The 19,185-nt window shown below is 32.5% G+C and overlaps 1 protein-coding gene across 2 annotated transcripts in view; it reads left to right on the forward strand.

Annotated features, from left to right (window-relative positions):
• The window catches only part of SLK (STE20 like kinase), a 65,324-nt gene that overhangs the window by 36,371 nt on the left and 9,768 nt on the right, over positions 1-19,185 (forward strand). Inside the window, exons 5-13 of one of the 2 annotated variants that reach the window (XM_044665548.1) lie at positions 88-160; positions 275-469; positions 2,331-2,412; positions 3,016-3,144; positions 3,922-5,319; positions 6,941-7,071; positions 7,329-7,452; positions 9,011-9,190; positions 11,057-11,149. In XM_044665548.1, the coding sequence (XP_044521483.1) occupies positions 88-160; positions 275-469; positions 2,331-2,412; positions 3,016-3,144; positions 3,922-5,319; positions 6,941-7,071; positions 7,329-7,452; positions 9,011-9,190; positions 11,057-11,149 (2,405 nt within the window). The remainder of the gene's footprint in view (positions 1-87; positions 161-274; positions 470-2,330; positions 2,413-3,015; positions 3,145-3,921; positions 5,320-6,940; positions 7,072-7,328; positions 7,453-9,010; positions 9,191-11,056; positions 11,150-19,185) is intronic. The other variant, XM_044665549.1, reaches the window with a different exon arrangement.

Raw genomic sequence — 19,185 nt, forward strand, 5'->3', positions numbered from 1 at the left:
GCCTTTTCTTTTTAATCTATGGAATACAGTGAATTATACTGGAATATCTTTAAATCAATTAGTAACATTTTGTGTATTTATTTCAAGCGGATTTCGGAGTATCGGCCAAAAATACAAGGACTATACAAAGAAGAGATTCTTTTATTGGCACGCCATATTGGTATGTATTCAGTTTTGTGAACTTAAAATATTTTTAATAAATAATTAGTTATTGCTAGTTTACAACCTTATTTTTCAGTTATGTTATAAAGTTAAATTTTGTCTTTCTTGTTAGGATGGCTCCAGAAGTGGTTATGTGTGAGACCTCTAAAGACAGACCCTATGATTATAAAGCTGATGTTTGGTCCTTAGGTATCACTTTGATAGAAATGGCTCAGATAGAACCTCCTCATCATGAGCTAAATCCAATGCGAGTACTGTTGAAAATTGCAAAGTCTGAACCTCCTACACTGGCACAACCTTCAAAATGGTAAAGTGTTTTAAATGTAACTTCATAAAATTTATAGGGTTTAGTTCTTCCAAAATTCAAAGGGATATTTACAGTAAAGTTCATTGGTCAGAATTTGTGTAAATTAGAAAGTAGTGATGATTTTAACTTTGTTTCTAACTCCTCAAGATGTAAAATCAGTTTCATGGAATTGTATATTTTCTTAAAAATATGGAAGAATTGAGCCCTATTTAAAATTTTTAATTTTTGTGTTATGAGAGAGTGAAATAAACATGTGCTTGACACTAGAGAAAATTTTTGAAGTGATAAGATTTTGGTTCTTTTGTCCTCATTTGAGGGTTCTAGAAGTATGTCTTAATGGGCAGCAACTTTACACCTTTCCAACGTTTCTTTCTTTTATTATAGATTTTACTATTTTAAAGAATTCTTTTAATACTTTCTTTCTAAAATAGCTTCTTCACACTCACAGAATCCTTTCTTGTAACAATGAAAAACAATTAAGCCAAACAAATCATCTCAGTAACTTTATCAGATGCCATGTAAAACATTTCACAAAATTAATAAAAAATTTCATCACAAAAAAATTCTGTAGTGAGAGAATGGAAGTGTGTATCATTATCATTAGATATATAGAGCCAAGACTGATAATTGTGTGATGCTTTATCAAGTCTCTTTTCATTCTAGTATATTCTCGACACAGCTGCTAAGGTGATTTTCTTAGAAAGCAAATATGACCATGTTACTTATCTACTTTTAAGCTCCAGTGACTCCATATTATCTCTAGGATTAAATAGAACCTCCTCTATTTTAAATTTAAAGCTTTTCACAACTTGGCCTCCATCATAATACTCATTACTTTGCCCCAACCACTCTTCTTGTTGTTCCTTATACTTCTTCTCCATTTTCTATGGTTATGCCTTTGTACTACTGGCTTTTGCCCCAGGGCTAGTCTCTGTTCTTTTCACTTTGACCTATTGAAATCCTTGGTTTCCTTTGAATACACAGCTCATATACCTCTTTATGAGGCTTTCTCTGGTCCTTTTAGCTACTGGTACCTTCCCAAGCAAAATCTGCGCTCTCTTTCTCTCTCTCTCTCTCTCTCTCTCTCTCTCTCTCTCTCTCTCTCTGTCCATATATACACACACACACACACACACACACACACACATAAATATATATATATATATATAATTTCCCTCTCTGTCTTTTCTCTTTCACACAACCACATTGAATATACATGTATCTACATATTTATATTTTTCATATTTATGTCTATGTAGGCATAAGTTGCTGTATATGTACCCTTTGAGGGCAAGGGACCACTTTTACTTTTGTTTTTGTATCCCCAGTGTCTCTCACATTGCATGAGGCATAGCAGAGTCTTAATAAATAGTTCCTTGACAAATTCACAGCTACACAATTGCTGTATTCCCTTCTAATATTGAATGTTTCTACTTTCTATCAACTTTGTCTAAGTGTGAAGTGAAACCTCTCAGAGTTAATTTTTATTTCTTTTATTACTAGTGATTTGAAGATTTTTTTCATATTGCTATTGATGGTATTTCTTTTTTTGAAAACTAACTACTTGTCTGTTTGGAAATTGCTCTTAAATTAACAAGGGAAGTAAGGCTATAGATATAGAACTGGAAGGGAAATTGGGGGTTATTTAGTTCAAAGCCTTCATTTTACAGATTAGGAAGCTGAGGCCCAGGGAAATTAAGGAATATATGTACATACCAGTGGTGGGATTAGAAATTAGGTCCTCTTAAGAACTCTTCCTTTTCTGCTTCTCATATTTATGACATTTTCCTGTATGTCTTAGCAAGTTTTTTGAGACATACAGTATGTGCAGTGGATTCATAAGTTTAAATTCCTTTTAAAGGTCTTCAAATTTTAAGGACTTCCTAAAGAAATGTTTGGAAAAGAATGTGGATGCCAGGTGGAATACTTCTCAGCTTCTGCAGGTAGGATAAAAAGTTTGGCATGAAATAGCAAATTTCATCTTCACATTTCTGTAGGGGGAAAATAATTTCATTTTCTTTGAATGTACTCTGGATAAACTTGGAAAATTCAAACTGGGTCTAGAATCAGGAAAACCTGAATTCAAATCTGTCTTTAGATACTTAATAGTTGTATGACCTTGGGCAATTCACTTAACCCTGTTTCCTCATCTGTAAAATGAACTAGAGAAGAAGATGGCAAATCACTACAGTATCTTTGCCAAGAAAACTCCAAATAGGGTCACAAAGAGTCAGACCAGACTGAAATGACTGAAAAACAACAAAAATGCTTTTGATGGTGTTATATGATCCAGCCAAATTATTTAATTGCCAGAATAGAATCATAGAATTAAAGACTTCTTATAGTTAGAAATAAACTTGGAAGCCATTTAGTCTGAAACTGTAATTTTGTAGATAAGATTGAAACTCTTGAGAGATTATGCAGTTTGCCCTCGGTAACACAGACCATTTATGACAGAACTAGGAATAATAATATCCTGGTGTTATTTGCTTTATTTGCAAGTACTTTTAGTTGTGACTGATGCAATTTTTTTCAATGACAAACAGCATCCTTTTGTTACTGTGACCTCCAACAAACCAATCCGAGAATTGATTGCAGAGGCAAAGGCTGAAGTAACAGAAGAAGTTGAAGATGGTAAAGAAGATGATGATGATGAAGAAACGGAGAATTCCCTGGTCAGTATAATAATACAAAATGCCATTTATTGAAGAATTTTCCATTATGCTAAATACCAACTATAACCTTTATTGCAAAATATCATTTTAAAGTTAATTTTTAAGGCAATTTTGTATTGATGAAAAATCTTGTTTAAAATTTGTTTTCTTAAGAAATGATGTAAAAATTTTAAGATATTTGTTGCAGTAACAGGTGGGCATAGCAGCAGTGCCTTTTACCTGTTAAATTATTAAAGTTAGAATTTTTCTAGTGACTTGATATTCCAAGGCATGTGTGATAAGGACACCTAACAGTCAATCATAAAAAATGATTTAAAATACAAACTTAGTCAGGATTCCCAAGAGTAGTGGTCTCATTGCTATTTGTTATTAATTATCTCCTACTTTTCCTTATTGGTTGAAATAAAGTTAGAGATGAAGTTAACTTTGGTATGCAATAGAAGCATTTTTAAAGCAGGTGTTACTATTTATTTCCTCATATACTTTAGTTGATTGACAGCAGAGGAGAGAATGAACAGTATAATATTACTTTGAAGTACTTTTATTTCCTACCTTCAGGCCCGATTGTGGTGACAGGTTCTCTGCTTTGTTGTGTGGTGATTTCAGTGATTCCACAAAATTCATTTTTAAGTTTATTATGAAGGGAATGACTTTTCTTTTGGATATTATCACAAGTATTATGCTTTCACAACTTATCTAGGAAAATATTTAAGTTTGAAAAAATCTAGTATCTAGTTAAAAAATACTAAGTATCTTTTACTTATTAATATCTTTTAGCCTATACCTGCTAATAAGCGTGCCTCCTCTGATCTCAGTATTGCCAGTTCTGAAGAAGATAAACTCTCACAGAATGCTTGTATTCTGGAATCTGTATCAGAAAAAACAGAACGTAGCACTGTTGGAGACAAAGCTCAAAGCAGTATAATTAATGAGAAAACTGCTGATGGTGAGCCTGAAAAAATTGTTGAGAGAAGTAATGAAGACATTACTGTTGATCATCTTGAAAATATTGTAGAGCTCCAAAATGGGATAGGATTAGTTAAGGAGAATAAGACAGAAGAGAAGGAACTCAAGGTAGAAGAGACAATAGAAGTGGAAGATGGTGTGGCGGAAGGAAATGAAGTGATGGAAAGAAAAGACATTGTTCTACCTATCACCTCCAAAATAAGTGCTGATCTAAAACCTGAGAAAGATCAGGATCAGGAAGAGCATCAGATGTCGGAAAATGAGAGAATAAAAACAATTGGCATTAAAGATGCTGCTGACGATATAACAGAATCGGTTTCTGAAGAGACTGGAGAAAAAGAAGAAAATGTAAGAGAAGTAGACATTCAGGGAACTGAAAGTGAAGTTAGACTTAAAATAGAAGTACAGGATAAAATAGAAGAGACTGAACTCACCAAAGGTGAGGTGGATGACACAGAGACAGTGGAAACGGGGGAAGTACTAGATCTAGACCTGAAGGCAGTTGAAAACAATGCTAAGGAATCTCATAATGATGATGAAAATGAAATGACTGAATTAAATAAAAAACTAAAACAAATTAAGCTTGATGTTGATCCTCAGGTTAGTGGTATTGAGGAAACTCAGGTATCTAGGATAGATAAAACAAATGTTACAGATCAGATATCTATGGAAGGCAAAAATGAGATTATATATGTTATGAACAGAAGTGAGGACCATTTAATCAATAGTTCAGGGGACATTTTAGTTACTGGTGAGAAACCAATAACATATGAAATTGAAGAAATTAAGGAAACAAACAGCACTGAAGAACTAGAGGTCCAAAACACAGTGATACATACTGGAGAAAAGTCAGTAGAAAGTAAAACTCAGGATATTCATCAACCTCTGCTAGACATAGAACAAACAGAATTTCCAAGTGAAATACCCACTAAAATTGAACCTCAAGTTATTGTACCTTCACAACCCAGTGAACCTCAATCTATTCTCATACCCAGTATTAACATTAACTCTGAAGAGACAAAAGAAAAAGGGGAAATGGGTACACCATCCCAAGTTGAAACTTCACTACATTCAGAACCTGAGAATCAAAAGGAAAATGATACTGATTCAGGCACCGGTTCCACGGCTGATAATAGCAGCATTGATTTGAATTTATCCATCTCTAGCTTTTTAAGCAAAAACAAAGACACTGGATCAATATCTTTACAAGTAAGTACATTCAATTATTTGTTTAGCAGATATTTGGTCTTTCACAGCTAAGATAGGAATTTAATTTCTTTTTAATGTACAATTGATAGTTTTAAAATGTTTCATTGTTGTCCTTTGCTTTCATATTACCTTTTAAAACTATATCTCTTGCTTGTCACCTGCTCATTTCTGATAATAAAGAATAAAAAAGAAAAAAAAAGGAGTAAAAAACACAAGCAAAATTGAACAGTTTATCATTTGAATCTGACGGCATATGTAGTGTTTTGTACCCGTAGTTTCCCCAGCCCTGCAAAGAAATGAAAAGTTCTTATTAGAACTGAAGTCTTCATTGTTGTTGAGACGTTTCAGTTGTGTCCTACTCGTTGTGACCTGATTTGGGATTTTCTTGGCAAAGATACTAGAATGCTTTGCCATTTCCTTCTGCAGCTCATTTTATTGATGAAGAGACTAAGACAAACAGGGTTAAGTAACTTCCCCTTTACTGGGGTCATACAGCTAGTAAGTATCTGAGGCCAGATTTGAACTCAGTTTCTTCTAACTCCAGACTCAGCGCTCTATCCACTGTATCCTTAGATGTCCTAACAAATAACAATTGTTATATGTAGTCATATGTGAACTAAAATCTTTGATAAAAAGAAATTAAACGAATTGAAGGATATTCTAGCTAAGACTTTATATTTGGTGGCCAAACCTTATCTAACAATTTTTAAAAGTAGTACATTTTCTTAGCCCTAGGACCCAGGACTCCCCTTTTTGTACTATCCTGTTCTTTCTTCCTGTGATACCACTTTTGGCCTTGGTCTATACTTTCTCTTCTAACTTAAGGAATATAGTGATAATAGGTCTTTTTTAAATTTTTAAATTTTTTAAACCTCTGTCATTGTCTCTTAGTCTAGAGCAGTGATGGGCAAACTACAGTCTGTGGGCCAGATGCAGCCCCCTGAAATGTTCTATCCTGCAGTGACATTATTCCTAATCTGACGAATACAATGAGTAGGATACAATACAATGAAACTTCAAAAGAGTTGCTTTAGAAACAGTTGACAGATGAGCATTTCCTTTCCTTTGGCCCCTTCCTTAAAAAGTTTGCCCATCACTGGTCTAGAGCATCCTGGATCCTTAGGATTGCAGGAGGTAGATGAGGAGATAGGGAGCAGAGAGCCTCTCTCACTCACTCTATACATACATATATACAGACATAATTTCCTGCATCAATCTCTTCAGGTTTCTAATGAAAGGTGAGAAGTCAAGGATATGGGAACAAATGATTTCATAATAGGAATGATGTATTGGGAGCACAAGAATTTTTACTTTGGGGTATATATTAAATTATCTTCATTATTAGTGTTATTTAATTATGATTGTAGCAGACTTAGATGTTACTTTTAAATAATGATACTGATTCCAAAAGCCACATGTACAAATTAATGCCATATCTCTATAGTTGCATAGTATAGGTTAATTTTTGTACTTTCTTACTAATGCAACCACTTAAGGAACTGAGGTTTATCATTTGTTACTCATACTAGCAACTTAGAAAAATTGCAATGAACTTTGTTCACTGTCCACCAGATTTGTACTATTCAGTGCTTATTAAACAATAATGAAATCTGTTATTCAGGAAACAAGAAGACATAAAAAAACGTTGAAGAAAACAAGAAAATTTGTTGTTGATGGTGTAGAAGTGAGTGTGACAACTTCAAAAATAGTTACAGATAGTGATTCAAAAACTGAAGAATTAAGGTTCCTTCGGTGAGTATAAAATGTTAAGATTAATGCACAAAGGGCTTTGTATATTTCTGAATTTCAAAAAATTTCAACTATAACAGATTTTGAATAGTAATACAAGGGGTCAATGTGATACAAGGGGTCAGTCTTATTTTTTCTGTTTGGAAAAGCTATTAATGAGTTTAATTTATTAAATTCTTGCCATTGTCTTATATAAAATTGATTTTACCCTTTATTTTATTATGTCTTTACTATTCTTTCAATCATTATATTTTGACCAGACGACAGGAGCTTCGAGAATTAAGATTTCTCCAGAAAGAGGAACAAAGAGCCCAGCAGCAGCTCAACAACAAATTACAGCAACAACGGGAACAAATTTTCAGGCGATTTGAACAAGAAATGATGGTGAGCTTTTGAATTTTGTAACAATTTTTAAAAAAGATAATTCAGTGATTCTAGAAAATACCTTTTTGATAGAACAGATTTAGGATTCCAGTGTTTCTGCCAGTTTCCGTGATTACATATTATAACTTTTGCTACATTTCTAGCGTATTCTACCATCATTCCTGCCCCCTCCCCCCCCCAATTATGAGGATTCTGAACTTCACATCTCATTTAAACTTGTTTTGTCTCTGGCATTCTGATTTTGACCTGCTCAGAGGTATTTGGCATGTGATTAAGTCACAACTTGTGCTTTATAATGTTCAAGCAGTGTCTCTAAAGAAGTTTTCAGTGTTATAGCACTAGAGTTCATTGTTCTAAAACAAGATTTTTACTGTTAATCTAGAGAAAAATCACACATTAATTTCCATTGTATTTATTTAATTTTTGTATTTTCTCTAAAGTTGCAAAATTATTAATGTTGTATGATAGAATTCAGTTTTCTAGTGTTGATTGTATTAGTTTGGAGTTAGAAACATTTTCATTTGGGGTGTTATCTCTCTTTAAAAATATTCTCTAATTGTAGTTTTTAAGATCTAGTCCTTTTACTGAAACTATGAGATAGAAGTCCTATGTTTTCTAGTCATTCTTTTCTTTAGATAAAGATTCAAATCCATGTAGAAATTTGTTTTGTTTTGGTTGTAATTTCAGAATAAAGTTAAAATATTTTCTTATTGCTCTTTTACTTAGTATTTGTAACCTTCTTGAAGTATGCTGAGGATTTTGAGGGGGTGAAGTAAGCATCAAAATTTACATTTATAAAGTCACTGGGCAGTTTTTGGTGTTGAGCATAATTTCATTTCCCTAGAGTTTTTTATATTAAAAATTCTGAAAAATTACTGCTATCTTATTTTCATAATTTGACAAATGTGCAATATTCATTTTTTCTAAATGTGTTCCTTTCTTATCTCCATTTCTTTGAGGAGAAATTTTAGTATAATGCCTTTTCCAAATACTTTTATGCCTAATTCCATAATTACTTGTTTAATTTGAAGTAGTATTTTCTTAGGAGTTGTAACTTTATCATCTTTAATTCAAAGATTTAAGATATTCAAAGATTCAAATATAAGATATTTCAGAGATCTTGGGCCTGTGTTTATTTTGAGCATTTAGTCAGTTTGTAAGTAAATAGAGAAGTTAAAATGATTGCATTATTTTAAAATAGACTGGCTAGGTGAATTTTGTCTTATCGATATTTTTATTGACTAATAATTTATATCTCCAACTTTCCTTTAATACTTATCACTGGCTTTTTTTTTTTTAGTACATTGCTATTTTAGCTATTTGTTAACCTCTTATAAAAGAGTTTCGTAATAAATTGCAAAGCTAAGCATGTATATAGGACCTGGTCCTGGACAATTGAACTGTTTAATTTCATAAAGCAGTAAGCCAGGGTCACTGCTTGGACCTTTGCCTGATTGCCATGTATTCTGGGTGAAATGTTCAAAACTGCAAAGATGTAATTGAAAAAAGAAGTTATTTAAAAGTGTTATAATTATCCATGGGATTCAATATTTTGTAGAGTAAGAAGCGACAATATGACCAAGAGATTGAAAACCTAGAAAAACAACAGAAGCAGACAATAGAACGCCTAGAACAAGAACATACAAATCGCTTGCGAGATGAAGCCAAACGTATTAAAGGAGAACAAGAGAAGGAACTGTCCAAATTTCAGAACATGCTGAAAAACCGAAAGAAAGAGGTAAAAATGCCAGTGTTTTGATTTGCTAATGCAATTATTTGGAAGCTTTTCACATAATAGAATTATGCATAGAATTTAAACCATATTTGAAAACTTTTGAAGAATTTAGTTTTTTAAAAATGAAAGTATATGACTATGATGACAGTCTTCACAGGTTTAGTAATGGCTACGAATATTCTGTCTTTCTTGACTTTTTTTTTCCCTCTCTTGATTAACTTGATTCCTTTTCTTTTTTGAAAGGAAATCTATAGATGCTAATATTCCTAGATACTCTCAGATACTTTTATTTTTCATTGAGGTGTTCATTATGTACTTTCATGTCAGAAGATTTCACCTTTATGTAATATGTGAGGTCTGGCATGTTGATTATAACTAGTTCTGGAGATTTGAATGAAAAGCTTTATTTGACTTCAGTTAAACATTTTAGCCAAAATACCTAGTTGATCTACTTTTTCTTTTTGATAAAATGATGAAGAAAATGTTCATATTGCTGCATATTAAAGACTTGATTTTAAACTAAACAAAGCCAGATAGCTTGGAGAAAATTTTGTCAATTTTGTGTTTAAAACATTAATTTATATTGTTGCGTATTAAAGAAATTGTTATATACTGAGTAACAATACATATGTACATTTTTGGGTACATAATATCTTCTTACAAACTTCATGTATTTTAAGTTATTTTAATAAGAGACTTTTAAAATCTAAAATATTATTTCTACATTGATGCTTGTTTATTTCACTTAAGCCTGTTTATAAAAGTCAATGTATTACTGTGGGGTTTATGAGTTATTGAAAATATTTGGTTCAACATTGTATATATTTTTTAACAATTTTGTTATATGTATTTTTCCTTTTTCTTGTTGCTAAACTTCTTGCATTTGGGGAGTTTCTTCCTTTTGTTGGTGATTGGGTCTTAGGGAAAAATGTTGGGGAATTTAAAATATACCTTTGTTAAATCAGTAGCATGTGGTGATTTAGAGTCTGTTTTCTGTGGGTGCTTTTATATATGATCATTTAGTTTTCAAAACGATATGACAGATTTATGGTCAGAAGGCGTACACATCTCGGACTCTGAAATGATTACATGAAGGGGCTAAAAAGATACAGAATCAATTAATGATTATTAACCTACTGGTATACTGAATCACGTGTCTTAACAATCTTGTCAATTTCTTAAATAGTGCTAATATTTAGTAGTTTTTCATTTGCCTATTTTGTTATGTTTGACTTGAGTGTATAGCATCCAAATTATTTTAAATAATAGGATTATTGGTTGTTTTTGCACAAAAATCAACTGCTGTGCTGATTTTTAAAGCACTTGTTAAAAAAATGAAGTAGATTACTCTCAAGATTTGATATCTTTTTCAGATTTGCTAAATGGATTTGTTAGAAATTATTCCTTTGTAATTCTCAAGCCAGACATGACATTTAGTATATTTATAAATGGCAACATATCTTTCTTTTAATTTTCCAAATTGTATTAAGAAACATACTTCTTATTTTCTGACTATTTCAAGAGAATCAGTTGAAATTAACACTTCTAGTGTAGCTTCAATACTGAAGTTGATAATTTTATCAACTGATTGTCTTTGAAAACATAATCAAGAAAGAAGATGGTATATAGGAATGATTGAGCACTTAGTTAACTTTTATTTGATATAAAGTTCCTCTTTGCACTTAAGGTGAAGCATGCTCTCTATCCTTTCCTTTATTTTTTTGCCAAACTAACCTCTTTGCTAATGCATGCCAAAAGGGAGCTTTGTGTAACTACTTTTATAATTGACTTTTAGCTTATATGCTCACATAACTGCTTGCTGTGGAGAAAGTATTATTTCCCCACCTCCTGCATGCTTATACACTGTAGGTTATAAATGAAGTGGAGAAAGCACCCAAAGAGCTGAGAAAAGAGCTCATGAAACGCAGGAAAGAGGAGCTTGCACAAACCCAGCATGCTCAGGTAACAGCAGCAGCTTAATGCTACTAAAAACAGAAAGCAGTGTTATTCACAGCCTAATGAACTTGTTTGTGAAGGGATACATTTTAACTGCCACTAATATTTTATATTGATTTGTCCCTAGGATATTTTATTATGCAAAAGTTGATGCTGATATTTAGATTTAAGTTGATAATGTGAAATTGTGTTTAATAGTTGGAATATCACTAAGAAAAGACAATTTTTGGAAATTTACAAGCTGCCAAATAATTACACATATGTGATCTGTATATTAAATATCCTAGAAACTTAGTATACAGTCAGTAATTCTTTCAAAGAATACTTATGGTTATACAATAGAAAATATATATGAAGCTTGAATCTTTGAAATTATATCTATAAAAATGTCTTTGTTTCTCTACAGTTTTCTCAAAATCCAAGCAATATTAGAAAGTGTATCAAGTTTCTGTTTTCAGCTTGACCAAGCAAGCAGTTCTTAAGCTTAGACTAAATCTCAATATGCTGTTCCTCTGTTATGCCGAATATAAAGTGTAAGTAATCTTGTAGTCAAGAAGAGAAACACTGCTTTCTCTGCAAAAAGTGAAGAAATTAAGACCTCTTGCTCTAGGTTTTACCTAGTGATAAGGCTGGGCTGACTTAGATAGGTCATTTCTTTAATTATGCCTGCCTTCTGTTTAGAAGTAAAGGTAGAGAAATTAGTCTTAAGAGTCATAGAATCATAGAGTTGGAAGGACCTCATCAGCCATCATTTGCCTAATATATAAATTCCCAAGAATGAGAATAGTCATTCTTCAGTTTTCAGAGATATTCAAAGAAAGAAGAGGTGTATAATTTAAAAATCATTTAAATGTGTCTTATCTGAGTCAACTATCTTAGTGCAAAATGTCTAGGACAGAACTGTTCATTCAGTCCAATGCTAAGAAAAGAACACTAGAACTCGATATTACTTCCCAAATAGCTCACTCAAGTAGTATTGCATACTACTCTAAGTGACAAAAAGGTGCTAATTAATTACAGATTTGATGGTTATACAGTACCTTTTACATCTGTAATTTAGCTTTCAGTTTCCATTAAAAATTAACTACATTGGGATGCTATAAATTATAATCATTGACTCATATTTTACATCGAGCTCAGAAAAGCAGCCATTACAAGGCACAGCAAGCAGAAACATACATCAACATTAAAAGGGTTAGTGTTGGATACAAATATAACTTTTCATATTATATGTATTATAGTATAGTATAGTATATTATACTATATTATACAATATTATATTACAATTAGCAAACATTTCTTCCTTTGCCCAGCAATAGTTAGGCATAGAAGTGTAAAAATCATAGAGCAGAAAGGATTTGAAGGATCAAGATGTTGAACTCCCTCATTGTACTGATGAGGAAACTGAGATCTAGTGAAGTTAAATAATTTTCCCAAGACCACATGAAATCCTTCATTTGTATTGCTGATACATTTTCAGGGGATTTTCTTCTTTAATGTTCTCACATAGGAGTTGAATTGTATTCTGATTCACAGGGTGTTGCTCAGGTTATGATTCAGTCTTTTCAGTTGTCATCTTGTACACTCTTCAACGCCCAAATGCAGGATGTAAGTCCCAAAAACCTGAAGGGTGACTTCGCCTTAATTTTTTTATCCCTTTTTCTTTGACTCACATGTGCTTTCAACTGATTTCACTATTGGTTTCCATAGTGAAAATCAAGAAGAATTATATTTAATAATACTTATATTAGTAATCGGTTTTTCAGAATGCTTTGATATACATTTGAGCTTTATGACAACCTTATATCAGGGAAGTGTTCATTATTCCTATTTTAAAGTTGAACAAACTGAGGCATGGTTAATTAATAAACATTAATCACCTACTCTGTCTCAGGCACTGTTCTAAATTTATGCTAGATACAAAAAAACCCTTAAAATCATGTAAAAAATAAGTCCCTCAGCTGAGACTTGAAAATAACCCCCCTGTTTCCTAGTTCATTGTGCTTGACACTACTCTATTCTGTCTCAGGTTTACCTGCTTATTAATGATTTGTCTTTAAAAAAAGGGAAAATATGTACATGTTAAATATATGAATTATGCACATGTGAGCAGTTGGGTGCTGTGGCTATTTTTTCTTTGTGTGAAGTGACATTTTGTGTTCTATATTTTAAAAATATGAGTGTGATCAGAAAAGCCAGTGTAAAATGACATCTTTAATCCATTTATCTCCACTTCCTGTTTAGTCATACAGTAGTCTAAATTATAATTTATCCATATGACAAATGCAAATTAGCTGTGCAATAACATCTAAACTATTTTTTTTCTCACAGCCTCCAGAGAAAGCTTATCAATTAATTTGGCCCCACTGTATTTATTTTTGATGTTTGATTTTTGTAACTGAAGTGAATGAAGTTTGATTTTTCAGAAACCAAAGTTTATCTTTTATTTTTCAGTTTTAGGGCTCCTATTTAGAATTTTTCAACAGAATAAGCAAAGTATGGATGCTTTTAAGAGAGAGGAAAATTATGAATCCCTGTTACTTTTCTGATCATAACCATATATTTTAGTCTTGTACTTCGGTACAAAGTGCTTGGAAGAAATTGTTACAATTTCCCTTTTTGTCAATATATTTGAGTATCTTGTATTTTTAATTTCTTAGGCTTTTCTTTCAATGTAAGGAAAAATAATATTATTAAGGACAGGCCCAATTTTTTGTACTGAGATTATTTTTAAACTACAATTTATTTTGCAGTTTTAATGTGTCAATACTTCTCTTTTCTTCATTGGTATTATATGAAAGTCACTAACTAGAGATTCTTTAGTTGCCATCTTTCTTGTTATTCCCTATTCTTGTTAATCCATCTGCCTTTGAAAGTTAACTTATTCTTAGACTCTGTAGAGATTGTCTTTTTGTTATATAAGAAACAGTCCTCTTTCAGTTATTATTAAGAGTAGTGGGTAAATTATATATTCTGCTTGAAAATACATTGATTCCTTCTTCCTTTCTATCCTTTTTGTTTTCAAAGTTGTCTTTACATTTGAGAACCAACTTTGGGTACTTCATTAAACTAATTCCTCTATAATACTATATTTTCATCTTCCTTGATTCCCAGAAGAACCTTTCAGTGTTGGATGAATTATACTTCAGGGTTTTACCTAGATAAGCAAGTTTGTAAATAGATAAAAACTGCTGTTTTGCATTTTATTGGACAGTTACATGCTTTATAATTGACTTGCATTCCTAATCCAGGATCCAAATGTACATTATGAACATTAATTTATTTCTGACAAATTTATTGGTAAGGGACTAAATCTCCATTTTTACTGATAAAACTTGAGTAACAGATAAGTCAGGTGAGCTATTGTAGATAATTCAGTGAGTCCTCACAGTGGAAAATATGACTCATGATTCCTAACTTTATGGTAAAGTTTGAAATTATTTTTGTTAAAAATTACATGTGTAAAATATTTTAATATATATTATTTAATACAAAGAGAGAAAAGTTGCATTGTTATTTACCATAGTCTTATTATTGTTAATTGACTTTATAAATGATTTTTTTTCAAAGAATTTCCTAACCAAAGTAAAACTTTAGTTTCTCCTATTGGTAGGATGCATGTTAATCATAGTTACACTTATCGATCATGTCTCCTAGTGTGATAACGTTTTTTGTAACTTATCTTCCCTTTAGACACTTGAATTGACAGAAGTCCACTTTGAAAGGCAGGGTGTTATATTATTGGGAATCTCTCATAATCAGAAAATCCTTTCTTTTATTAAAGTTATATTATTTCATTTCTTTGGTCTAAAATCTTTATTTCCTCAATTTTTCTCCATGTGGCGTCATCCCTACATCCTTTATCATGTTGATTGCTTTTCCTTGGACACTCTAGTTTTTGAATTTCCCTTTTAAAATATGGTACTTAGAACTGAATACAACTGTAGTTTAACACTGAATAAAGAGGAACTGTCATCTCCTTTGGGCTGCTATGTAGAATAGAGGATAGGGTGCTGGGCCTGGAGACAGGAAGACTCTTCTTTCTGAGATCAAGTCTAGTCTCAGACACTAGCTGTATGACCCTCAGCAAGTCACTAAACATGATTGCTTCAGTTTCCTCACCTGTAAAATGACCTGGAGAAGGAAATGACAAACCACTCCATTATATTTGCAAAGAAAACCCCAAATGGGGACACAGAGTCAGACATAACTAAAGCAGTTAAACAGCAATAATCATTTCCTTTAATTTAGACATATGTTTGCAAAGTCTAAGATAGAATTCATTAAAAAATTTTTTTTAAGTAGCTGTGATACACTTTTGACTCCTGTAGTGTTTATTTTCAAGCAAAATCTCTTAAGATTTATTTATATATTAATTGTTTTTGAGCCATATCTTTCCCATCATATACTGGTAGAGTCTAATTTTTAACTTGAATTTGTAACTTCACTTTTATCTCTCTTGATTGTAATGTATTCTAGTGTATTGTGTCATTCATTATATTAGCTAATAATACCTTTTCTAGTTTTATGTTGTTGGTAATTTTGATAGGTTTGTCTTCTCTCTGTCCAAAACATCGATGAAAATGTTCTAACAGAAGGACAAAAAGTGACCTTTGGCATGCCCATAGAGAATCCCTCCATGTTGACAGTAATTCTGTTAATAAGCATGTCTACGTGGAGACCTAAATACAAATAGATAAACAGAGAGACAACTTACTTTCTTGTCTGTAAGTAGTTGATCATATGAATTTTTCCATATTTTAAAAAGCTAAAAGGGTTTATTTCAGTCAGTCAGTAAACATCTATGTGCCAGGCACTCTGCTAAGCACAAAGGACACAAACATGAAAAAAGAAAACAGTCCCTACACTCAAGGAGCTTACAATGTAAAGGGGGAGGAAACCCCCCAAAAAGAAGCTTAAAAGTGGGAGTAAAGAGTAGAGAAGATACCTAAATCAGAGACAGGGGGAAGCCAGAGAATTCCCAAAGTAATGGAACCAGGTAAGTAATAAGGAGATATTGGAGCTGAGTTTCTTTCCTTAAATGGAGATTTTAGAGTTCATAGTCCTAATCTCCAGTTAGAGAGGCAGAAGATGGTGATGAGATTAAGTAAAGGCTGATGGGATCTTGTAGAATTATTCTAGACCAGTGATGGGCAAATTTTTTAAAGAGGGGGCCAAAGGAAAGGAAATGCTCCTCTGTCAGTCTGTTTATAAGGCAACTCTTTTGAAGTTTCATTGTATTGTATCCTACTCATTGTATTTATCAGATTAGGAATAATGTTGGGTGGCCAGATAGAACATTTCAGGGGGCTGCATGTGGCCCGCTGGCCATAGATTGCCCATTACTATTCTAGGTAATTTGAAAAATCAGACAGAATTATTCTGCTTTCTGGCTAATACAAGACTGTGATGTTAGTCATGAGAAATTGAGTTGATTTACAAGCTTTTACTTTTTACCGATATGATTGTACATGTATTTTATGTTAATTCCAATTATAAAGTTGAGATCAGAGCAAAATAAATACTAAGTATCGGTTCTAATTGGGATTAAGTGACTTGCCCAGAGTCACACATCTAAGAAGCATCAGGTCAGATTTGAACCAAGGACCTCCCATCCCCAGCCCTGGCTCTCTAACCACCAAGCCACTTAGCTGCCCCCATTTTCTGCTACTTTTAGCTATTTTAAAAATTATAGGTAATCTTAAGTCATTAAAAAAGTTACGTATTTAAAAAATTATTTGTTTTAAAACACAGGGACTTTTTTATTCTTTTTTTTCCAGTTCCAAATTCTTTCCTTCCTCCTCTCCTCCTCATTTCATTGAGAAGACAAAAAGACCAAAATTCGTTATAAATACCTATAGTCATAGAAAACAAATTTCCACAGTAGCCATGTCTGCATCCTCCACCCCTTCAAAAAAAGGCAAGAAAGAAATATGCTTCATTTTACACTCGTCAATTTTCTGTCTGGAGGTGGCTAGCGTGTTTATCATGGGTCCTTTGGAATTATGGTAGGCCATTGTGTTGATCAGTTTTTCACAGTTTGAAGTATTGCTGTAACTGTGTAGATTGTTCTCAGAGTTCTGCTCACTTCACTTTGTATCAGTTGATATTTCCAGATTTATCTGAAACCATCCTTTTCATATCGCAAAATACTATTTGATCCTCTTCATAAACTTTAATTTCTTTAGCCATTCCCCAGTTGATGGGCACCTATTAAGTTTTCAGTTCTTTGCTAATACAAAAAGAGCTGCTATCAGTGCTTTTGTACTAATGGGTTCTTTTCCTCTTTGATTTCTTTGGGGATTTAGACCTGATAGTAGCATTGTTGAATCAAAAGGTATGCACAGTTTAACAGCTTTTTTGATCTTCCAAATTGCTTTCCAGCATGGTTAGATTAGTTCACAATTCCAACAGAGTGCATTAGTGTTCCAATTTTCCCACATCCCCTCTATCATTTGTCATTTTTTGTCATTTTAGCCAATCTGATGGGTGTGTGAGGTGGTAACTCATGAGGTTTGGTACCTTCTGTCTTAAAATCATACTGTGTATTGTTTACAAGGCAGAAGAGCTGTAAGGGCTAGGCAGTGGAGGTTATGTGACTTGCCCAGTGTCTCACAGTTAGAGAGTGTCTGAAGCCAGATTTGAATGCAGGACCTCCTATCTCTAGGTCTGGTACTCTATCCACTGATATAACTAATGGCCCTCTCAGAGTTGTTTTAATATGCATTTCTCTATCATTGATTTAGACCATTTTTATCTGACTAATGATAGTTTTCCAACATATTCTTGTAATATTGACTCGATTTTCTACGTACTTTAGAAATCAGACCTTTGTCAGAAAACTTGCTGTAAGACTCTCCCTCTTCTGGTTCCTGCTTTTCTTTTAATTTCAGCTGCTTAGGTTATGTTTGTGCAAACCTTTTTAATTTTATGCAATCAAAATTACCCATTTTGCCTCCTGTGAACCTCTCTTATCTCTTGTTTGGTCAGGAACTCTTATTCTATCCATACATCTGACAAATAAATTTTCCCCTGTTCCACTAGTTTGCTTATGATATTACCCTTTATTTTTAAGTTATGGACTTATTTTGAGTTTATTTTAATATACAGTGTAAAATGTTGGTACATGCTTAGTTTCTGCCAGTCTCCTTTACAGTTTTCCCAATAGTTTTTGTTACATAGTGAATTATTTCCCTAATGGCTGGTTTTATCAATCCTAAAGCGTTTTTTAAAAATTCCTCTTAACAGTTCATTAAGTTAAATAGAGGGAATTCTCTGCCTCAGAATTCCCATAGGAAGGCAGATTTAGAATTCTCTAGTGAACTTTTTCTTGACTTTCTTTCCTCAGGGCTGGTGTAGTTTTTACTGAAACTCAGTGAATCTAAATTGTAGTTCATATCTGTTCTCATGTGGACTTGTGTGTTTGTGTGTGTGAGTGTGTGAGGTAAAGGATCATTGGCTGACTTAATTTACCTCAACTTTTTTGAGTATCTAGCATACTAGTTTGTTAGTCAACCTAACAGGTCTGTAAATCTACATGATACTATAATTTAGCACAACTTGCTTAAGAATAAATCTAGGCATTTAGAGTCCTAAGAGCCCAAACCTATAGTAATATGGTTACAATGCTTTTTTTTGTTGGTTGAGGGCTAGTAACCCTTTAATCTTAATCCTTCATAATTCTTTAGGAATTATGTGGTGGGCCTCAAATCATCATCCTTGGCACATATCTAAATGATCTCCATCAATAAAAGACTGATCTCTTCATATAATTATTTTCTTGCTAAATGTTGCTTTCTCAGGGAAAAGTTGAAAATTAGGTCTTTTAAAAAATTAGATATGTAAAACAACTTAACTAAGAGGCATTAGATCTTAAAAAAATTTTTTTGTAGTGTACTCTGGATGCTTTATTTCTGGAAGCAAGATATTAGTATAATAGTTCAGTCTGTAATTACTGGTGTGTTTGTATATTTCTAGTGTGTGTGTTGTTCTTAGTTTTGAGTTTAGAATGCTATATGCATTATATTACCATTTTATTTTTC

Source organism: Gracilinanus agilis, chromosome 2 (genome assembly GCF_016433145.1).
Source record: "Gracilinanus agilis isolate LMUSP501 chromosome 2, AgileGrace, whole genome shotgun sequence".
Lineage (NCBI taxonomy): Eukaryota > Metazoa > Chordata > Mammalia > Didelphimorphia > Didelphidae > Gracilinanus > Gracilinanus agilis.